This window comes from Parus major, chromosome Z (assembly GCF_001522545.3).
Source record: "Parus major isolate Abel chromosome Z, Parus_major1.1, whole genome shotgun sequence".
NCBI lineage: Eukaryota > Metazoa > Chordata > Aves > Passeriformes > Paridae > Parus > Parus major.
In genome coordinates, this window is record NC_031799.1 from 20310460 (window position 1) to 20335226 (window position 24767).

Here is a 24767-nt window from a genome sequence, read left to right on the forward strand (position 1 = left end):
ACAAAAACTGGAGATAATTTTGGCTGAAATATCTATGGTCACCCATAGGTAGCTATTTAGTAGATAAAATGGCGACTCTTATCTAGTTTAACACTAGGTAAACTATTGTTAAAGACTCTAATCAGCAGCATGTATTTCTCAGCCACCATGCTGTCATTTAGCAACTTTTGACACTATTTTATTTAAGGCTTCTCATGTACAAAATCTTAATGTAGTATTCAGTGTTAAAATACTGGATAAATTTAGGACCAGCTTCATATATTGTGGGACTAAGTCCATACAGGAAACAGTAAATTAGAAATGTATCCTGCCTATGTGATAAAATCCTACCAACATGAACAGGTATTTAAATAATGCAATTTACCTATTTCTTGAGATACATAAAAATTAAACCAGAAGACCACAACTATACAGACAAAAAAGTATATAACTTTATTTATAATATATCTGCAAGTTCTACTACACAAATTGAAGGAGATGTAATCACATGGCAGTAAGAGGTAGGAGAGATACAGAAATAGTAGACAAGTTGCCTTATGCCAGTATGATTTTCTGTTGCCATGAAACAGTCTACTCAAAGTTACAGAGCTAGTTCTCAGTATGCATGAGTGATTTTAACTTTGCACTTGTTACAAAACCAAGAGTGCAACTGAAACAATTTCTAAGCTGAATTTTTCATTTGGTGTCTTTATGATCATAATTAGAAGAATATACTCCCATGCAAGCAGGTTATAGGAGTTTACAACAGATTGCAAAATATTTTCTTCTCTAACAAATTATCATACTTATACAGTGATGGAACTGTAATGATACAAAACCAATTAGGTGTAAATGTGGATTTGCTCAGTTGAATGATAAACTGCAATTGACCTTAGATTAAAGCAGTATTTACAGGGACTGTGGTTTACCACCTTATCTATCATATTTATCTATGAAAAATTTTAGCACAAGATACAGAGCAGTTACTACACAGGAAAAGATTCCTTCCACACCCTGTGATTAAGACATGTTGCATGATTGAAACAATCTAGGCAATTCAAAGAAAAGCAGACTTTAGCATAAATGATCTCTTTGTTCATGGTTTCAGTGGAAAAGCATGTAATGACAGCTCCTGTTACTGGTTTCACTGTTTTTTGTTTAGGCTATAAAGCCCTTTCTGTTAATACACAAGAAACAGAGAATGTTTACTAGTAAAGTATTGTGCCAGTCAATTGTAGTACATTCCTGAAGGCTTAGCTAATGCTGTTAACATTTTAATATATATTCTGTATTAGCTGAAGTAAAACCTAAACACAACAATACTGTAGCATGTGAAATGGAAGTTACAACTCCATGAAGATGACTGCAAGAGAAGTTTTCACATAACTAACTAATGCTTCATTCCATTTAACCTTGGGGATTGTTCTCGCATGAAGCCAGTAAGCTATGGAGTTTGTACTTGACAGTACAAATACACAACTTATTCTGCCCTCTTTGGTTATTAACATATTTTGTAGTTCTTAAGGATCTCTCATTAAATTCTTAACACTCTGTCTTACAGCAGAAAAGTAACTGACTGCATGAGGATTACTGTTGCAAAGCGAGAATAATTTGAGTTTGCAGAGATATTGGCAGAGCTGTCCAGTCCACCATGGATTTTTTTTTTTTTTGGTTCTCCCTATCCAATTTAGTGAAACATACTTTGAGCAGTTGAAGATATGATAAAGAATTAAAAGGAACTGAGAAGTTTAACAGGGTACATACTAGGTACAATGCTTCTCTCCTGACACAACCCACTATTCCAAGTAATACCTGTACACTTTTTGTAACCCACCCAGAGCCTCCATAAATCTTCCTTCTAAAGGGTATTCCTGTCCTACTCAGTGTAATTGAAGTTAAGTAATTTCCTTAAATGGATTACATTCAAGATCTGAGCCACCTCTGAAAAAGATCTCTTTAGGAATTCTCTTGGCAATAGATGTTGAGTTAGAAGCTGTTACTTGAAAATGTATTTAATGTAAAGCTTAAGTATCTCTACGGCCAGCAGCTACACCAACATAGAGAGAATTTTTAAAAGCATTTTAATGTTGTACATAGGCAACCTATTCAATAAAGTATGAAATGTCTTAAAATTGCTTATCTATTAAGCTTCACTTCTTTATTCAACAGATGGTAATATGGATTTCCTAGATTTGTTTTCTCCAGTTCCTTTCATTTCTCATTGGATCCAACTGCATTTTTTTGTCTGGTTTAGTAGGATATCAGTTGGAAATAAAGTTTAGGTTTAGTATCAATTGGACATAAAGTCTGAGGTTCAGGAGTTCCTGTGTTATTTCTCCATTTAGGAGTCTGTTGTTACTCCTCCACATCTCTCCTCCGGACTAACTGGCCATGAGAAATCACTTTGTCTAAGAATGCAAAGCAGGCTCCTCAAATTAGTTAAGATATACAAAGAGCAAAGTGTGTTGAGAACCTCCCTGGGCTAAGAACAAGTGTACTTTGTATCAGAAAGCAGTGTGAACAGTAAGCACAGTAAAAAAAGTTAACACACTAGACATACATAGAAGAGCAGCAGTCTTGCAAGAGTAATATTAACTGAGCAAGAAACAAATACTATAGAGTCGAAAAATCTTTAACTTGACTATATAACCATCTTTTTAGATAGATATGTGTAATTAAAAAAAAATCCCCAATTGTTTAAGCCAGTGATTTATCACACAAGAATAGAAAAAGAATCCTTCTAAGGCAGTTCTTTTTTAAAGTTTTCAGTACTAGTTATTTGTACAGTCACAGGCTCAGTTTTAGCTTATTACAGTTAAGAATTTTAAGTTTCTATTAAATACTGCATACATACGGAATGTAATACAGCTTGCCATGCCTAGGAACATAGTGCCATAATTCTGACCTCCAGGGCTACCATCATAATGTGAGGGTATATGTGGCAGTAGAAAAGCCTACAACTTCTCCTTCCTTTCCCAAGCCAAGTTCCATTTTGATTTCTGTGCATTATCCTACACAGAATTATTGTCTTCTCTTTCTCTACAATGTGTGGTACTCCTTCATATCCAGTCATCTCCCTCTCCTCTGCCCAATGAAGTTGAAAAGTATTTCCTGTTACTCATGAAGGCCCCTCCACAGGATTAAGGAAACAGACTTCTCAAGCATAAGTTTTAAGTACATTCTGTACTCCAACACTACTTAATGCTCATTATAAAAGGGCACATCAGATGGGCCTATTGTTTCAATATTTTAGTATTTCAGTACTGTTTGAAGGAGTACAGTTGTCATGATTCTCATTGTATGAGTAACATTGTAATGGTCTTTTACACCAGCATTTCAGAAGTACCTGTTAGGCAAGATCAGCACACTACAAAACTCCTCCCCACTCAGTAGCCCCGGAGGTCAATCTGATGCACATACTGAAATGACTTGGACTTGGGGATTTTAATAAACCACCTATTCAGTGTATTAGTCTTCAGAGGAGTAACTATACATAAACGCTATGTTCCAAGTTATGTGCAAGAGATCTGTTTACCAGATTTATTCTTGTTTGCAAACACACATGAAGAATTTTCTGTCTTCTATTCAAGCAGAAGAGTTACAATGGTGCTTTTGCTACGAACTATGGTATGCATTTTGGGGTTATATATCATTCCAATTCACATGACTCCTTGAAGTCAGGAATGTTCTTCAGTGCTGCCACTCAAATACCTGCTCCGGATATGATTTCTCAGTTGCTCTATGAGCTCAGGATTCTGCTGCTGAATCTGCTGTGCAAACTGCTGCCCCCTGTGTTGAACAATTTTAAGTGAAATCAGCAAGTGAAAGTAGCATTTGTAAGAAAATAGGATATCCCAATACAGCTGAAAGGTGTATTATATTAAGATAAAAGATATCTTAATTTACAGTCTTAAGGTATTTGTAGTATTATGAATTTATCTGGTTAAAGTGTCTCCAAACAGGATCATCATCATAAATTTATTTTCTTTTTCTTTAGCACTATTACTATTACCTTTTATGGTAAAATAAGACATCTGTTCCATTGATTTATTCCCTTCTTTTTGGGAGGATCCAAACTGTTTAAAATAACTACTCCTAGAGTTGGCATGCAACCTCATGTTAATGGTTCCAGAAATACAGTAAGCAGTTGCCGACTTGTAGTTTTGAACAAGATATTATTAGTTGAAAGCAAGCATTACTGTCAGCTTTTTATATCTTGCATGACTGAAATAATAACAGATCTATCTGTAACAGTTGTAGCTTAAGAGTTAAATTAACAGGGGAGACTTATTCCATGTAGAAGAGAAGTGTAACACTTGTTTACTAATAAAAAACAAGTAAGTAAAAAATAAGACTTCACAAAAAGCCTAGCTCATCCTCTCTTACTTGTACATTTTGTGCAAGTGGCAAACTATCAAGACTCCTTCCAACTACAGTGCAGGTTGAAGAAAAGCCAGATTTTTGTAGATGTCTGTGTAGTGCTCATTTTTTGTAAAAACAGCTCTAGATTTTTGCAGAGACATTTCTGTCTGTGATGTAAACTGTAAATTATTTTTGCCCTGAATAGCTGAAACTTAAAAATAGTTTGGAATTGGCTAGAATGCTGAAATAAAGTAAAATTGTATGCCCTATAAGAGATCTTGGCATATAAGCAAATGACATGTTTTTGTGCAGACCCTCCCAGATGGATATCATCACTATAGTATAAAAGGTCTGGTTTTTGTAATGGTATTCTTCATTATCCTGAGTTCTCTGAAACATTCCTCATCTAAATGAAGGGATGCCAGAGCAAAAATTGATTTGACTTGTGCTAAGTAAATCCGTAATTTTCCTAATTAGTATCTGAGATACCAGGTAGTAAATTTATCCACACAATTTGAAAGCACATGTAGGAATACTTAGAAGATTTAAAGGAATGTTTTTAGTAAGTGGCATTGGAAAATAACATATGAGAACCAGACAGTGAAGCTGAGCACACAGCAGTTCAGTCATTCCAGTTGATGGAAATGTATAGAGCAAACAAACAAGGTCCTGGAAAACAAGTCTCTGAGTTCTTTGTTTTAATAAAAAACACTGGAAATAGATCACACTATAATTCAATTGACACTGTACCCTTTTAAATCGATGTTACAGTTACCCTACTACAAATGTGACAGTTAAAACTGCAGTTCTTACTTACGCGTGGATCAGGCCGGACAAATCCGAAAGGCCACCAACCCCAGCAGCAGGGCCACCAATGGCATTTGACATCATCCCTGACATCCTGGAACAGTTAGCACAGTGTTGGTATTGGGGTATGTGGGGACCTTTACTGTAAGCAATAAGCTCCAATTCTTTTTTTGAATTGCTGAGGAACTAAGTTGCAAGGAGAAGAAACTACACTTTTACAGTAAGCAAAATAAAATTACATTTCCAGTAAAATATCTAGATTTCAAAAATATAGCTATGAGTACTAGACATCTTTTATCAATTAAATGTCTGAACACATTTGTTTTAATGGTACCCCATTTTAATACTTACAGTTGTTGAATCTGAGGATTTTGCATTAAGCTTGCTGCCTAGAATAGACAACATACAGCTGGAATTATAAAACATTTACTACTTGTCTATCACTTAGAAAAACATAGGAAAAAACCCACATGCTGCATTCTGTTTTATTACAAAATTAAGTTTACATGCAGAGCAAAAAGAATCACTACAGCAATGTATTTTATGGAAATGAAGCTGATACAATTTGTTATGTGTTAAAGAAAAAATACTGGTTACAGATTCAGACATGAAAAATGGGCAAGCCAGTTAACATAAAAAAGCCCAGTACCAGAAAACTAAACAAACAAATGAAACACTGAAGAACTGCAAGGACAAATGTCTTCTACTGGACTTTTTCGACAAAAGTCTGTATTTTGTTGCTTCTCAGCCTGGATAAATTAATTTTATAACTATTATTAGTACCAGGCATTAAGAGTTAAGATTATGGCCACAAAATATTTTGGATCAAACCAGACTGTGAACTTACTTTGTAGCATGGTTTTGTGGTAACATATATCTTCTCTGGTAACTGCACATCTTCTTACTTTGTAGTAAGCATGAGGCTATTTAAATTTCTCATTTATTAGATACCTCTAAAACTATATTGCATGTACCGTAGTGTAAGGGTGTCTGTGGACTAATACTATAGAAAAAAACGTGATTTTTCAATGTTAGTAAAGTAATTCCTACAGAAATCAGTGTCTGTATGACTATACCACTGATAGACAAAACACAGTATGTGCTTCTTAACTCTCTTATTAAAGATACTACAAAAATCAGATATATCCAATATTCATTTTATTGATCAATATATCAACATATATAGATAACTCCAAAGTAAATCAACCTTTTTATCTAGTTAATAGTTAGATACAAAATGTCCCATGCGGGTCAATTCTGTGCTCAATATAGTGTTAGCTTCTTCCATCAGTTATCTAGTTAAGGGGCCAAAAACAGAGGCTACAAGCAATTTTCTCAAGATCAGACAGTGAGGCAATTTTTTCACCTAACAAAAGAACCAAGTAACTACACCTCGGGAAAATAACTCATTCATTCCTGGATAAATGCCCTGTGTTCTATCTACTTCACCAGACATCTTCTGGACACAGTGTAAAAGATCCTTTCCCCAGAGCCATCATCATACATCACTGACTCTAAAAAGACACAGGTTGTCTTAAGTACATCATGTGGCCACTGAAGTATTACAGAATTCCAGTGCTATTTAATCATGAATGCCATCAAAGAACTTGCTCCCTCTTTCCTTGCCTACTATGTCTGTTACTTGGACCATTTTATCAAATGAGATGTACGGATCTCTTTTGAATACAGCGTACTTCCACACAAAACACTGGTTGAAATGTGCTGTTCCAGTGAAGCTGACAGAGGGCTTATAAAGTTTTAACTGCTTTCTTAAATTAAGTAAGTTTGGGGCTTGTTTGTTGTGGGGTTTTTTTCATTTATTTTTCCCCAAATTCCATTCTACAAAGTTTATTAATTCAATTTAGCTAAGAAATTGATGTGGAAAAAAAATACTGAGGGATAAATGCATAATTTGTTATTGTACTGAACATAAAAGAACACACTATATGCTATTTATATTATTTTTTTAAACTCTTAAGGTTATTAGGGATAATTTGAAAGAGTAAAAAGAGAAAGGTCTCTTGGGTTGTTCTTCCAAAGAAGAGTTACTTTAGTCCTTGTATAATTTTTAAGTGCTCTGTGGAGAATTGAGAAATTTTCATCATGTTGTTGACAAGAGCTTTACTGACATATCATACATAGAAACAGCATAGCTAACCTATGTGTGTTTTTTTCCTATAACAGAGAATTAGCTGGATTATTGCAGATACATGCTACACTTTTTCTTTTGAGTGTAAAATGATGTAGAAAAGTTGAAATTCAGTGTAATAAAACCATTGCTATAATAATAACCATTAAAATTGCTTGTGTTACTGAACAACATTTGTTCTTAAAAGTTCAGTTTTTTAAAATGGGATAACGCAAACCTTGAAATATACTCACCATACTAATGAAGGCAGGATTGTTTATCAAGCTTGCCATGTCAAAACTCAGTCCAGTTCCAGTCTACAAACAAATTGCAATTGAAGCTAAGTTTCCTACAAAATCCCAGTTAAAACTACTGTAAATAAATAGATAGAGAGCAAACTTACAGGACTGGACACATCTCTTAGTTTCTGTTCTGCTATTTTCAAATTTGACTTATAAGAGTCATTCTCTGGATCAAGATCCAGTGCTTTTTGATAACTGGTAACTGCTTCTTCATATTTATTCACTGAGGTCAGAGCCAACCTAATGTGAAATAAAAGAAATCCTGGTTAGAACATAAATGATCATAAAAAGCTAATGATCCATTTTCTGTTCTAAGTAAAATGGTATCTCACAACTGATTTTTAGCTTGACACTTAATTAAAACATATTATGCTATTGTGGTACTACTGCTTAGTGTAAGCACTTGTTTTTGTAGAAAAAGGGATCCCTCAAGAACACATCTTGCATTGTCTATTTTATATATATATATATGCAAGTTCCATTAAAAACTCCTTGGTATCATCAAGTGACTTAGTCACTTTAAGAGCACAAGCTAGATCCAGCATCTGTGACTTTTTGCATAAGCTTTAAGTTTTTTCCAGTTCTTTTGACCCAGGAGATTATTTAGAAACTTACATTTCTAAATATGTAAGTAGGGCAAGTAGGGCAAAGATACTCTTAATATGAGTTATGCAGTGTTAAGAAAATGGACCTACAAATACATTATTTATATATACACACATATATGAATACTTTAATATATACATATATAAGTATATATTAAAATATGTATTTTAATATAGATAATTTTATTAAATATTTGAAAATAGAAGATGTTTAATAACCATATTGTATTTATATATTTATATAAAAATATTTTTATTAGTAGTATTTATAAATATTTTAAAATACTGGGTGTACAAGTTTCAGCATAATGGATTTTTGTCTCAGGATCAATATAAAGGTTCTCCTTTCAGATCTTGTACTTGACAAATGGGTTATACAGCATAGTAGTAATATCTGCAAAATGCTGTAAGAAACCCTTGTATTAGGGAAGTCTACTTGATGTTTTGAAAAAAAACTGCTTCTGCAGCTCATGAGAGCACAGGACAGACCTACTGCTTCTAAGCAGTACTGGTTTTCAAATCTGATTAGCTAATATATTTAATATCATGTTTCTTTGAACTGTTCAAGAAGTCCATCTTGAAGTTTGAATTCTATCTGCTACTATATTTTCAATTTATACTGACCAAAAAACGAAATTGATCTTTTCCATATTTTGTAGAAGATTTGTATAACTCACATTCAGCTATTTAGTACTTCAGTTCACCTTCTGATGCTGAGCCACACAGCCTGGGTTGATAAGCCTTTGCTTATGCCAACTAACAGACCTTGGTCTTTCATCTTATGCAAATAAATTCAGTGTTTTAGATACATCTGTGATTGTCATCACTCTCAGTAGGAATATAAAGCTCCAGGAATTTCCAACACTGCTCCTGGAGGAACCCATTTGGAATTAATTCACTTAGCCCTAAAAAGAACAGTATACCTTTTGGCCCATTAACTTGTCAAAATAGTTTCTGACCAGACACAAAATGCAATCCATTATTTCTGTGATGCAACAGTGCTTTTTACAGAAAAAGGATTTTACAGAGAAAGTTTCTTGGAGCACATGCAACTCAGAACAGCAGATAATTTCTTTCCTCACACCTCCTACACAGAGAAGTGGTCTTCCAGGATAATGCTGGAATTCTACCTTTAACTGACATTCCCACTTTAAAATGGCTCCCATCTCTGTATATTTGTCTAATTTCTGCAACTTTCTGTGACATATAAAGAATTTCTGTCAAATTCTGAGAAAAACTGATATGTCTCCATAGAGCAGTCATAGAGCACATCTTTTTCGTAGGGACTTTTTGTTGAAATGGTGTTTTCTATATACAGGGGTATAGGGGTGGGATTTTCTCTTATTACTAAACAAGCAGAGTTTCCTCATTCAGTTTATCCCGAATGTTTACTCATTTGCTGAGTCAAACAATGGCTTGTAGCTCAAAATATGTCCTCTATTAAAACAACCAGACAATAAAATAGAGAGAAGCTTGATTGCTTGAGAATGGTCCCACTTTCAGTGTGTATCAAAGAAATATTTGTCTTACACCCAAAACTCTAAAATAGCCTCCCATCTCCAATTAAATCCGCCTGTAGCATCCCTTAATATCGGTGAAGTCAAAGGAGCTTGGATTGTGCTATATGAAGAAACAATCTGAGGAGAATTAAATGAAATAAAACCAATTCAATAACCAATTCAACCTACAATTTCGAAATTAATTAATCAGTTCAAAAGCTCCTCTAGTATGGGTTACTATTAGTAAATTGAACTGTATTATGGAAAGTTTTTAAGTTCTAGAATTCCACTACATTTTATCTTAAAATAAATGTCCCCTGCACAGTTTTGTCACAGGCCAACAAGAACTATCACAGTTAATTTCAGGACACGGTTCAGAACTTAACAGACCAATGCAGTTTAGCAGTAGGTTGTTTGAATGTGGCCACTCTATACTGCAAACTAAAGTTTAGTAACATGGACATGAGCCATTTTTTGCCAACTGATTCAACAAACAATCCCAAGCATTTTTTAATTTACTGGTATAAATATAACCTCAAAAGACATATACAGCACTAAGTTCACTACCACAATGCTCTTGATTATTCAAAACCCAAAGCTAGACATCTTGGAAGAATGGCCCTTCACTCAAACCAACAGCCTGTTAGAGCATTTCTGACATTGTTTTCAGGTAACACTTAAAACCACCCTCAAGACACTATAGTTAATCTCTCAGACATTGCTGAGAAAACTTGCCAAAGAGACATAACTTACTCTTCCTAAAATACCTGCTTCCCAAGAGCTATGAAAAAGAAAAATTAAGGCTTTATTCCTGCTAGGGTGAAGCCTCAATGCTGTTCTCCAACAGCATGATTGACAGATTCAGTGTTCCAACAGCAGAATTTTGATTACTTGTAACTGATTAGGAGGTAGGAAAAAAGCCATCATTACTTCCTAAACTAAATCCAGTAAGTTGATAAATTGAAAGAAAAAATCATCAGAAAAACTGATGAAACCTGCTTATATCAACCACATATAAAAAGAGCTGACTGTCTGATAGGGTCATCTTCAAAAAACTGTTATCCTTACACAACAACAGTGTTCTGTAACTGAATAAAACAACCTGGTTCCACATATTTCAGAAAATCTCTGGTGATGTACACATGGGTCTTCAGTGTTTATTCAGATTTCTATCAGCTTACCCCATTCTTCCATATGCTTTGCTGTACTTTGGATCTATTGCTATGGCACTCTCACAGTCCTTTATTGCTTCCCTGAAGTTGTTGAGCTTACTTTGAGCAGCAGCCCTAAGAGAAAGATGGTAAGAAAATTAAGCTTTGTCAAAAACAAACAAACAAACAAGCAAGCAAAAAACACACAAAAAACCAAAGCCAAATCAAAAAAAACCCCCATCAAAACAAAACAACCAAACCCCAAGCCTAGATATTCACACATTTGTGACTTATTTAATCTTACTGACTTTTTATTCATTATTTAGGCTATGCTTAACTTTCTTTAAAGAAGCAGGGCAAGCAAATGTTACAAGTATGTGCCTAAGTGCATTGCTGGATTATGGTTTTAAAGAACATGCACTCACCTCTGAGGACACAAAGGACAAATAATTACAAGGAACCAAGATATAGCATATGACTTGGCACAAAATAAATCACAAAAACTATTACAAGAATTGAAACGGTCAAGTAGCAGTTTATATAAAAGCACTGTTTAAGGATAAATATTTTATACAATTGGTGTTTTCCAGCAAGACGTACTGATTTGCAGCCATTCAAAGGAAGGCTGTGATTTTTCCCTGCTCAGGCTTTTACAAGTCAACTCAAGCTTGTAGGTAAATCACAATAACATTTCTCAATAACCTCTGCATTACTAAATTACAGTTGCATCTCTATATTGGAGAAATACTAAATGTTGCAGATATTAATATAGTAAGACTAAAAATCTGACCAAACTAAAAACGACATCAAAACAATATATCAAAACTTCAAAAATATATCAAAAACAATAATCAGAACTTCACCAGGGACCTCGAAAGGTCTCAAGCCACTTTCATTCTTTCTTGGTTAAAAAATATGGTAGAAATTACAGTATTTTCATTGCATAAAGCATATCTCTTTTTTATTAAGATTCCTTTCTGCTGTGATTAGCTCCAAATTGCATGAGCTTTTCTGATTTTGATTAAAATGTCTTCTGAATGGGACTACTTATCTATTTTGGGCTGTTTAACAGGTGTCCAACTCCACAGATGCCAGTGAAGATTTATAAATAAAAGCTGGGGGCAATGCTTCTTGTCACATGTGTTTGAACAGAAAACATTTTTCCATGTTCACAAGATTTACATGGCCAGTTAAAATTCTGAGGGCATATCAGCCCACTCTTTTTTTGCACTGCTATGAATAAAAAGCAATCCCTCTGAATTCAGCATGTACCTATGGCTCCCAAACAAACTTTATGATAAGAATAAAGTATATTTATTGAAATACACTATCATCCACAAAAATCCAAACAACTCCTATTTTCTTTTAAATAATTACATACAATACTGTACTGACTGACATCAAGATTAATATTGGTTCTCACAAATACGGTATGTGATGATGCAACACAAAAATTATTTCTGCTCTTGCTAATTACAACTTTAATATTTAAGCCCCTATTGAGGAAACTTCCAGTGATTTTGGGAAGCTTTTGAATCTGGTCTGGTATTTCCATTTTATATGCAAAGTGACTCATGATCAGTTTTCACAAGAATATAGATGATTGACACTTCTGAACAGCCATCCTAAATATGTAAAATGATAGCAAATGGCATCATTTCCTTTCTCTTTGAACTTGCCTTTAAACACTGAATCTTTGATTTGTATTTGACAAACTATTTGTATATGACAAACTAAACTCTGGAGCTATGGACACAGCTTCAAAAATAGCATAATCCAGTGGATACAGTGCCACAAAGCCAAATTGACAGCACAGTTAATATATCCTTAAATTAATAATGGGGACACTCTAGAGGTGGGCTCATTCCAGTAGGGCCTAAAGTTGAGACTGCCTTTGCTCTTGGGCTGGTCATCCAGGCAGTGTTCCGCAAGAGCAGACAGCTGTGACTAGGTTAACATGCCCTTCCAAGCTTACCTGCTGCCAAATCACTGTCTTCTTCATTCATGATGGTAAAGAACAGATTAGATAAGAAAACTGTAACAGCAGCATTGTTATTTCTCAACAGGTCACACAAGAAAATACTGAGTATTTACAAAATGCTTGAAATCTCCAAAATGGTATTCCCACATTGATGGTTTTTGGGTTTTTTTTGGCCAGAGGTAGCTAGTACTCGAGGAGATAGAGCAGCTGAGTCACTAGAACACCTGAGAAAAAGGCTTTTACTACTCTCAGCAGGCTGGAAATCCTAGCCTTCATTATGATTTAATATAGACAACCTGACGCACACAATACCTGATTTGAAAAGTTGTAAGTAATTTTTAAGCCCATTTTAACTGATACAGATATCCTGAATGAGCCCGCTTTCACTCTAATTTCCAAAATCTAATAATCAAATTCTAAATAGTGGGCATTCTATCCTCATATTACTTTGACCTACTTCACAATTTATCTTTAAAATAATGTTAACGAAGTCCAGGAATTAAAGGTGTGTATCATTTTGGTTTTACCTGTTACAGTAATAGACTGCATTGTTTGGATCCAGTTCTATAGCCCTAGTGTAACAATCCACTGCAGCACCATAATTTTCTTCCTTCATATGATTATTACCTGAAATAAATTATAAAAAGCTCTTAAGGAATTAGATGAGACATTATATAGTTAGATGAGACACCTCTGTATGAAAGAAACAAAGCAGCTACCTTATAGCATCTAAGGGAGTTTTAACTGCACTTTTTTGAGATACTTTTTTTTTAACAGAAAAGTCATAGGATCATGCAAATAAAAATATCTACTATGTCTGTGAAGTTTATTATGTACATTGCAGTATATCATAGAAATGTTCCTCTTTTTATCTTGGTATTTCAGACTTTCCATATAGCTTCTGCTGTTAAGGAAAGATCACTTCACTGAGAAGTGTCATTGTAAGTGCAGTTCCACTCTAGTATACATTCATCAGTCTTAACTATCTTTACAAGCTCAATATGCTATGTTAATTTTTTAATCTCATTTTCATATATGTTCCAACAATTTTGTATTGCTTGTAGCTATCTAAATAACACTAAAAAAAATCTAACAAAAGTAAAACTAAGCACATAAGCCCCATTTTTGTGATACTACATAATTAACTCATTAAGATAATGAAAAGTATGTATAGCATAAGCAATTTAAAAGGACTCAAAAGTAAAATTTATCACCAAGGAAGCTTAGAACTTCTACTCTGTAACAAAGTTTCACATACTGCACTTATATTTTAAGTCCAGTGGAAAAAAATCCAGAAAATGTAACTTCTCTATGGACAGAAAATTCTGGACTAAGGTCTTTCAAAGCAGAAGACACCTTATACCTTCTTTTGTCCCCAGCACAAGGCAATCCTGGTAGTTTCTCTCTTTCCTGATGACACAGTAGTAAAAAACCCTAGTTCAGAGTGCCCAAACTTGTCTGTGGTCCTGCTACTATCAATTTTTGGCTAGCTAGATCCTACAGAAGCCTTGGCTTCCTAGAAATGTCAAGAAATTATCAGGAAAATTATAGACTTCCACTGACTTCTTGTATTTCAGCCAGATATTTAAACCTTCTCCTAAAATAAACAAGTCAAGGGATAGGTCAATAAGTTACTACTGATGTAGGTAACTGCGTAAGCAAAGGCTAGAAAAGATAGGTCAGTGCAAGAGCTTATCTCTGAGAGGAAGGAAGATTGTGGAGCAAGCCCTCAGTGCTTGCACTAACTAAAACAACTGTACTTGCATTTTTTTTGTGAACATAGAGAGCTTAGTAAACAAAACCAGATTCAAGTAATGAAGTATCATCAAAGTAGTACAAAATCACATCCTCTAATAGTGCTATACTAGACTGTAATTATAGTTAGCAGTCCCTGTGAGAAGTCAAACAAACTGTGCCTACATATATACCTTCAAAATACACACAGAATATCTTTCTTGTTTCTAGAGGCCCACTGTTTATGCAGCTTTCCTTTGTTTCTAAGGTAAAGATCTCTACACTAAATTATGTTGTCAGACAAAAAAGCCTTGCAAGTTAGCTGCACTCAGCAAGATTGCAACAGTTAGTGTTCCTTTAAAAAATGCCATCAATGACTATCAATGTTAGAATTTCTGATACTGGTCTGAAAATGACCTAGGGTACAAGGCTAAGTTGGAGATAGTATCAGTGCATACCCTTCTTGTTATCTCTCTCTCCAGCTGCAACCTTGCTAAAGGAAAACAAAAAATAGCTAGATCTACTAATTCTGCTGAGATAAGGAAAAGCAACTATATTATTCTATTTTAGTATCATACAAAATCCTTAAGACAAAAAATTACACAAATGGTTATGCTTTGAATATGTCTCCTCTATACTGAAAATACTATCTTATTGTTAAAATTATGCTGTGGTAATAAAACATAGATTTTCTTATGGTCAGGTCACCTTTACACTATAAAAACCTGCACACAATCTGTGTTCTTGCACATCTTATACTAAGCCAAATTGTCAAATGATACACAAGGTTAGGTAAGTAAATTCAAGTATTGAGTAGTCTGAAGGGTATATTACTTCCTGGTTACCAAGAAAGACAATTCAGCTCCCTGATTTTGTTTTGCAATTCATTAGCCAATTTTACAAATATTAGGGCTGGTTTGAGACCAGAGGAGGACCAGGCTTGTGCTGGCCACAAAGGTAAGGGAAGGTATGCCACTGGTAAGTGCATACAGACAGAAATGAGGAAATCAAAGTTATAAGGATCAAAATAACAGAGAAAGCAGGACACTAAGTTTTCATTTTATTATGGGAAATTACCAGAGGCATTTCAAGCAGTTCAAAACTGCTTACTAATACCCCTGACAGATGACACTGTAATTGGTCCTTTTCTAAAGTTTATACCCTTAAAATTTTTTCAGTAGAGATGTGGAATTACTTTGGTAAAACCACACAAAGACTAACACATAGCACATGCTAATTCCATTTCCTCAGTCTATTCCACAGACCCTTGTGGACTGAAAGATAGCAAGACTGAAGTCACAGATTTAAAACAGCTATAACACCCATGCCTGCAAAGTGCCGGCTGTACCTGCAGTTCAGTAACCATACAGAGACCTAGAGATATTCTTCACTTTCCATGAGTTGGCAGTAACAGCAAAACAAAAAGCCAGCATGTACAGCAGGTAGATTACAACTGACTAACACGTTTTCACTTGTGACCTAACCCTGTTTGAGCTCTCATCCTCAGAATTAAAGAGCTAATAAGCAACTCCAACAATTAGGAAAACGTACTTTCAGAGCCAGTAGTAGACCGCATTTATGGTTACAGGTGACCAGTTTTAAGGTAAAAGAGACATGGAATTCATTTTGAAAAACAGTAGGACTTCTTCCACATTGTTACGGAAGTTTTGAGAGGATTATATGAATTAGAAGTTTACTTATTTAGCAATTAGAAGTTCTCTTATTTTGCAATTAGAAGTTTACTTATTTTTCTTATAAAACTCAACTGCCTGAAAATCTACCACGTCATAAACAATGAGATTCATAAAGCATCAATCCATAACAATTATCAATGCAAAATGCTTTTTTCCATTCCCCTCCCCTTCTTTTTGACGGGAAATAACAAGGATTCCTTCTTAGGCAGCATTAGTGACTTCTATAGAACAGCTGCTTTTCCTCATATAACAGCAGTAACAGCTGCCAGAGGAAAAATAAACAATTGGCTCGTCTGCAATTTTTATAAAGGACACAAATAATTTTACATATGTGAAATACTAACCCTAGTAAGATCACAAGAATTTTTCCATTGGTTTCTGTTGGGTCAGTTTTTTACCAATGTTTGACATCACGTACCCATTTCAATAAAAGCAGAAATTGTAAGTATTAGCAATTCTATGCACAAACAGCCAAACAATATCTGTTCATTATTTAAAGCTTCTACTACTTAGGAATGTTTCCAACTTTACATGTTATCCCATTGATTTTAAGCAACCACCAGAGCCTGAAAGACAATAAACATTATTTCCATTGCTTCTGGATGGAACAAATCACCTAGCCCTCTTATGACATAGCAGTCACCTGAGAATCTGTAAGCTGAAGTTTTTTTGTGGGGTGTGTGCTACCCAGCTGCTGTACTATCACTACCTACAACAATGCAAAAATACAATAAATGCATAAGGCAATTTATTTCTGTTTTTATTACAAACCTTCATCCTTCAGTTGGTCAGCCTTTACAACACCCTCTGGTAAAGTACGTGAGAGAGGCAGCATCTCATTCTGTATGGGAAAAAATCCAAGGTTTTTTCCTTTAATATATAAGCCCTGATTTTATCAAAAACTTTCAGAAAGAAGTTAGAAGCATCAGCAAACTACGAATTACCTCAGGCACATCAGGCATTTATCTCTGGGAATTGCAAAACGTTTAAATTAAGAATAAAAAACTTCAAGTGAGAATGAGGCATCCACTCTTCAGTAATTTTCTATATGGAATTTTCCTTGTCTAGCTGAAATGAATTCCTCCCACTGCCCCCAAAGATCCACATTATGCTAGCTTTTACAGAAATGTAGTTTTTTCATATTTTCCTTAATTTTTCATGTAATTATGACCTATATAGCACTTTAATATTTTGTATACAATATGAAACCTTAGCACATATTGACGGAGCAACTCTAGAATCTAAATTAAATTTTTACCTTTTGAATAGAATTTGCGAACATTTCTATCAAATGCTGTGAGGATGCAAGATGAGTATCTTCCAGGGTAATCTTAAACACAGTCTCCAGACACTGAATTGCAACTTACAGGGGAAAAAAATTAATAACATAAGTCACCAGTTTCTCAATAGAAGCATAACTTCACTAATTTATTTATAAAGTGTGACTCACTTTCTTATTCAGCTAGTAAAAGCAGCTCTTTGGAACATATCAAAAAATAAAGAGAGGTTACCTGATCGTCACAGAATTTGCTTGCCGAAAAAGATCTAAGATATAGACAATCCACATATAGCTTGGCCATTATATTTAAACTTAAACAATTTAAAATTTCATTTCAGTTCTCTCAGTACTTTAATTTTTTTTTAAATATAAAAATAAAGTGATTTAACAAAAGCACCACAACTCATAATACAACTGTGAATGTCCATGTGTCATACAGCCCACCTCAAAGCACACAACTGGCATATATTTGGGTGCCATTACAGCTGGAAGAAAATGGCTCATCTTTACTATATAGAATAAAGGCAAGATACTTACTCTTACCTTTTTTTTGGAATAAAACATTTATTTGAAGACACTTTATTAATCACGTGCTCTATTAATCACAAAACTTTATACTGTAAAAAATATATCTGCAATATCCTTTCACACGTTCTGTGTCTAAGGATTTAAATGTCCCTTCCAAATCTGCAATAATGCAAATGCACTCACAGTAAACCTAAAAATGCAGAGCCATATCCTTAGCTGAAATTTTAAATACGCTCACATTTTTAGACAAAAGAAGATCAGTGGCAACTACTATATATAATTCTGTCTATATACATACATATATATATGTACACACACACACAGTTACACTATTGCAAATGATACAATTATTTTCCCGATAATCTTAAGAACCTAGTACAATGTTTTTATTAATATGTATCTAAATATTTTAGACTGAAAACTGAGGAGGAACAAAGAAGGGTCTTTGTAAAGCCTAGCTTTACAACAGAGAAACAGAACAGAAAAATAGCTGTTTTAACACAGATTATGGACAACCAGGAGTATCTGAATTCAAATTAAGTATCAGTAAAAGCAGATTCTTAGTTTTTAAACTTATCCTCAAACCAATGTTAATATAATAAATAATTTGAATTATTATTTGCATAACAATGAAACTGAACATTAATTGAAAACTAGAAAAGTAAAATTACTGCAGGTTAACAACAGTAAGGCCAGTTTTTATCTTCTGTGTCACAGCTGGCAGGAAGTGGAGGGAAAGAGATTTGTAAAACCTAGAAGATGTAATTTTTTAAAAAAAATTATATAATAGAACTGTCTTACAAACAGTATAGCACATCACAAAGTTAAAGTTGATAACATGTAAGAATTGAATATACTGCTAAATAGACATACAGGTTGCTCTTAGAATCTATAAATCAATTGATCAGGTCCTAAATCACTCAGTAAGAGCACTGAGGGATTTGGATTAAACTCCTTTGTCTCCTGCTATGTGAAAAACTTCATTCTTGTAAACAGAGATTATGCTGAATTTCTAAATGTATATAAACCCTTAGTAGTACTTTTTATTGCCAGGCTAATTATAAAATCATTGAAATAACACAAGTAATTTTTCCTTATATGACTTAGGAGGAAGCCACTTGCAATAGTTTACTTACTAATTTTCCCCGCCAGTATATTTTTTACTGAAAGGCGCTCCTTTTTCTGAATGCATCTCCTCATTTGTAATTTTGCATAAATTTTAAATACAACGGCATCCCTTATCTTTCTCAAGGCATAAAATCTATGACACCAAATCTCTATGATATAGAAGACTTACACAAAATGCAACAGTGCACATTGTCTGTAAACAAAATTATTCTGACTATAGTATTATTAGTACTCAGCATTTTCATCAAATAATTAGTTGGTGCTGTGAATTCCCATATTCCTCCTTTAAGTGGAAAATGGAATATATAATCCTTTTATCTATCACATATGTAATAAAATTAGGACCTCTTATAGGATGAATCAATAGGTTAGAATAACCGCTGGCTAAATGCGAGCCAACAGTGGAAACCCACATAGAAATAAACATTGCTAAACAGAAACATTTTCAAATCAGAAAATATAAGAAGTTGTGACAAGGTTGGTAACTACCTGTTTTAACACTCCACAAAAACATGACTCCAGTAAAGTCAAAGGAGTGGAAACTTGTTTTTTGCCTGTTTTCTCAGGAGGCCAGCCTGCCAGCACCTTGCTATCCCATTTATCAAAGTGAGGAACTGTCAAATGCTGCAAGCTCGATATTATCAGGGCAAGACTTGATGCACTATGTGAGCTACTCACCAAAGATTTTTCCAAAGCTTGATATCAAAGCCCAAAGTTATCTGTTCTCTATCATCATCCACCTAGGTGGTGGCTGAAGCTTGAAGTGATCACTTTGCAAATCACTGCGGAACAGCTGGGGCTCACACAAACACTATCTGACAGTACCAGCACCTGGGCTATGCTGGAACACAGCTCTGTGTCCCCAGAGCCACAAAGCTCTAGGACTTTTGCTGTCCAAACACAAGCCTGCATCACCAAGCAACACGAAGGCATCACAACTAACATGCAGGCTGAATAATGAGCAATCATTGAGCTGCTGAGGCCCCCCTTAGTACTTGCTGTTATCCTGCTTCATCTTACACATAACCTTACCCATGTCAAATACTACATGCATTCACTGCTTTCCTGTTTTGGAAACACTCCCTTACAGAAATTAGTTGTAGTATATCAATCATAGAAGTAAGAAGAAAATCACAGCCTTGTATGTGTTGTAGAGAGTTCTTGCTTTAATCCCATAGAAACAGGTGCTATTGAAAAGAACAAGAGAAGGACAGAGAGAAAAATAACCCACCCTGTAAACAAGAAAGAGAAATAACTGCAATTTAAACACAGTTTAAAGTATAACTTGGAAAAACGAAAGTTTCTAGTTCATACAAAAGAGCTGAGCACTAACCACCAGGGATCTGTATCACTGCTCTAGATGCTAGGGGAATATATTTCTCTCTGGTCTACCTTCCAATTATTCTGCTTTCTCGATATAAGGCATTTTATTCATCAAGTACAAAGTTCCTAAAGGAAATTTACTCTCTCATTGACATTTCCATATAATTCAAACATGCAGTATGCAGGTTATCATTGAGTATGAATACATCGTAGACTTGTATTTTATAAAGGCTCAGTTTTTTTGGGTGATGTTCTATCTCTTTTTTTGTTGTTTCATGGGAAATGGGAACTGTTTGAATTGCTTCTTGGCACAGTCACATAATGATACAGTGTTTTGTCTCTTCACAGATACCAAGTAGGTACATAAGGTACCAACAAAAACTATCAGTCAATTCTTTTCATCCCTTGTGTCTCCACCTAACATTAAACACTTCAGTGAGTAAGACTTGGCTATTGCTACTCTACATGCACTAAAGATATTTTGCACAGCTAAAATGAGTCTATTTTTCAGAATGCCCGCCTCTTATCCTCTAACACATAGCATATGGTACCATGCTTGTGGGAGAGCACAAATCTAAAAATAGGATTTCAGATCTGTATTAAAATGGTAAATTTTGCATTGGCTTAAAGCACAACTGAGGTTTCATAATATTTTTTATTTAGAAAACTTAATCTTAAAATTGGTTCTTTCTTAAACACATTTGCTAAGGCTCTGAGACATGTTATTAGGTAATTTTCAACTGTAACCCAATGTTTACCAGTTTCATTATAAAAAAAAAGTAAATCTCTTCATCTTTCATTATATATTATTATAATATATAATTATTATAAGAAAACATGTTTTCTTTCATCAGATGAACATCATCGTAATATGACACAGGTTAAGTTTGTAGATGACTGCTGCTTTTCAAATGTACAAAATGCTTCAGATTCTAATGAAAAACCAAATCTTTTGGCTTTTATTCTTTTGGGACTATCCTTTGAATAAAATGACACAAAGCTTTCTTATTTACTTTTGTGAACAACTACACTGGATGACCAATAGATAATAGAAGGAAGCACACTCCAGGTTTTTAATTTATGCCTCAGAGAAGTAGGACTTGCTTTGCATCTCAGCAGTCTCTCCATGCCTAAGATTTCACAGAATTCAGTGATCAACTGCACTGCTGGTCCTAGACTTCTCCCTCCAAACTCCTCCTCTGGCTGACAGACACAACCAGAGACTGCTTGAAATAGTAGAGAGATCTTTTTAAAGGATGCTATGAAAAAATTGCTGCAGTTTTAAGACTTAAGTCTTCTCTCAGTTTCACATTCTGATACCACCTGCATGAAGTCTCCAGGAAGCAGGAAAAGGGAATAAGAGCAGTATGAAGGAGAACATCAAATATTACAAGGTTTACAAAGACCTAATGAGTATCTGTCAATAGAGAACTACAGAGAGAATATGTCTACAGAAAGATAAACTGGGATGTATAATAGAAGTTATACTATACAGAAAATATTCGTTACCATGTACGCTTTGGAACCAGTACTCAAGTGAAAGAAATTCATCTTATTTTCTTAGGATGTCTTTTTCCTCACAGATAACACAGAATCCTTGAAAGTAGGAAGCAGTTCTCAAACCAGAACCTATACAGTAATTGTTGTACTTCCTCTATAATCAGCAGAGCTACTAACAGATATGAAATGCAGAAAGAAACCAAACATGAAAGAGAGAAAGAAGCACCAGAAATTTATGGTACACATACAGAAGTCATTACCAGTGTCTGCATTACAGCACTGCTTAACTTAGAATCATAAAATTGTTCAGGTTGGGAAAGAGCTCTGCAACTGATATGATTTAAAGTACCTGCTGCTCAAATTAAGGCACGACAGATTTGTAGCTTTATAATACTTTTTAAATGAGAGATGTCTTAAAATTAATAATCTCAGAAACATTAGGATCATGATCTTATTTGCAGATAATATTTGCTGGCAGTTTCATTTACGTTACTCCAGTTACTTTCTGTGATATTATACATAAAGGAATTTAACACCTGTAGGTATTATATACATACACTCACACACACACACACATATATATATATATACATATAAATAAAAAGATACTAAAGCACCTTTGTTGCTTACCTTCCAAGCTTTCTTGTTCATCTGGAGTGAAAGTATCCATTTGACTCTGTTCTCTCAAGAAATGGATGACTGCATAAACCAAGCGCTTGACTGATGACATGTTGAATTTGTTTTCTGTTATGTCTTAAAAACACAGAATCTCTTATTTCATAGAAATTAATCCCTACAGTATTCCAACCTTCAAGTAAACTCAGTAAATATACACAATTCATAAAACCTAATCCTTCACCAGAAAGCCCAATAACATGATGCCTTGAAAAAGGTGGTGAATTTATATGGGTTAGGGAAAAATGCTATGATCATGTAGTCTAACTATCAGCAAAAAAACACATATTTCCTCCAATTCATTCCTGTAAGAAAAGACCACCAATGCTAAAATAGTCTAGCAAGTTCATTTTCATTTATAGAGTTTTTTCATCATTTGCACTTTATTTACATATACACTTGCAAGTAGGAGCACATGCTGAAGTCAAAACCAATTAAAAAGCCACTGTGATAAATATAATGACATAAAGAAACACACTTCAATAGAAGTTGTTTTGTGATGTAACATGGTGTTACTCCTTGATAAAAGATGTTCTATGGTCTGATATGGTGTTATCCTTTGACAAAGGATGTTCTATGGTGTGACACTCACAGTGTTATCCTTTGATAAAAGATGTTCTACAGTGTGACATGCACAATGCTATCCTTCAATAGAAGATGTTCAATGGTGTGACAAAGTGTTATCCTTTCATAAAAGGTGTTCTCTGGAGTGACACGCTATTATCTTTTAATAAAAGGTGTTCCATGATGTGGCACAGTGTTATCCTTTCATAAAAGGTGTTCTCCGGTGTGACACGCTATTATCCTTTCATAAAAGGTGTTCAATGGTGTGACACACTATTATCCTTTAATAAAAGGTGTTCTATGGTGTGACATGGTGTTATCCTTTCATAAAAGGTGTTCTATGGTGTGACATGGTGTTATCCTTTCATAAAAGGTGTTCTATGGTGTGACATGGTGTTATCCTTTCGTAAAAGGTGTTCTATGGTGTGACATGGTGCTCTGAGCAGCTTATTGTCACTTCGGACAAAGAAATGGAACACCGTGACCTCAGTGCATACTTGTGATTAGTGACACTACTGGCTCAGTACTCCATTCAGCATCAGCTGGGAGTTATATAACTTGGAGGACAATTTTAGTCACAACTTTTCAAGTTATTTTTCCTTAATCCATTTTGATTTAAAAGGCCACAATCTTATCCAGTTCTCCAAGGAAAGCGGGTTTGAAATATAGCATTAAATGAATGGCAAGATCAGGACCAGCTCTCGCTACGTTATTTTCTCTCCACAACCCGAGAGCAAACCGGTGTGCGGGCAAATCCACACTGGGCAAATCCCGTCGCGGAAACGGGGAAAGCCGGGAAGGCCACCGGCTGAGGATGCACAGACGCGAGCACTGGGGTCCTCTCTCCGCCCCCACGAGGGACAGCGCAGGTCCCAGCGGCTGGGGATGTACAGCCGGGGACACTGGGGTCCTCTATCCGCACCCATGAGGAACAGCGCGGGTCCCACCTGCCGGGCTGCCCTCCTGCCCCGCGCCCACCTCCCGGTCCTTCTCAGGCCCCAAGGACAACTCCGCACCACCGCGGCGAGAGCCCCTCCCGGCACCGCACGAACCGCGGCTGCACCGCCCGGGGCCCGACCCGCCCCACCGGCCCCGAGCTCCACGCACCGGGGGCTGCGGAAAAGCGGCGCGCAGCCTTCCCACCGTCGCGGAGCTGCGTTTGCCGAGGGGACGAGCATCGCCCTTACCGTGCGAGATACGGCGAATTCGCGCTGCCTCCGGCTGCGAGACACCAGGGACGCGGGGGCGTGCGGAGGCGGCGGAAGCGGATGCGCAGGACCGCGACGGAGCGGGGTTGAGCGCTGCGCCCGCGGGCGGCGAGAGGGCGGTGAGAGGGCGGCGCGGTAGCGGGCGCGGGAGCAGAGCAGGTTCTTCCTCCTCTCTGTCCAACCTCCTCCTCTTCTCTGCTGCCTGTCCTTCCTCCTCCGGTCTTTTCTCCTCCTTCTTTCCTCCTCCTCCGCCGCCACCGCCCCCCGCACCGCCCCCCATGCTGTCGCTGTGCGCGGGCGCGGCTCGCAGGTAGGCGGGC

At 35.7% G+C, this 24767-nt stretch overlaps 2 protein-coding genes across 5 annotated transcripts in view; one reads left to right on the top strand and one right to left on the bottom strand.

Annotated features, from left to right (window-relative positions):
- Positions 1-409: 409 nt before the first annotated feature.
- Positions 410-24733, bottom strand: SGTB (small glutamine rich tetratricopeptide repeat containing beta). 3 transcript variants are annotated; one of them, XM_015652473.3, is made up of 11 exons: positions 24427-24731; positions 22631-22744; positions 17501-17604; positions 17014-17083; positions 13342-13441; positions 10864-10968; positions 7680-7818; positions 7531-7593; positions 5500-5537; positions 5159-5242; positions 410-3768 (listed from the first exon to the last, which is right to left on the bottom strand). In XM_015652473.3, exons 1-11 carry the CDS (start codon positions 24725-24727, stop codon positions 3657-3659), a joined length of 1230 nt encoding a protein of 409 aa, XP_015507959.1. In that variant the 5' UTR covers positions 24728-24731; the 3' UTR covers positions 410-3656. The 3 variants fall into 3 exon arrangements, with proteins under 3 accessions (XP_015507959.1, XP_015507957.1, XP_015507960.1); XM_015652471.3 differs by having other exon boundaries at positions 22631-22753; positions 24427-24730; XM_015652474.3 differs by lacking the exon at positions 7531-7593 and having other exon boundaries at positions 22631-22753; positions 24427-24733.
- The window catches only part of NLN (neurolysin), a 39585-nt gene continuing 39492 nt past the window's right edge, over positions 24675-24767 (top strand). Inside the window, exon 1 of one of the 2 annotated variants that reach the window (XM_015652460.2) lies at positions 24675-24757. In XM_015652460.2, coding sequence (XP_015507946.1) covers positions 24726-24757 — 32 coding nt within the window. In that variant the 5' untranslated portion in view covers positions 24675-24725. The remainder of the gene's footprint in view (positions 24758-24767) is intronic. The other variant, XM_015652459.2, reaches the window with a different exon arrangement.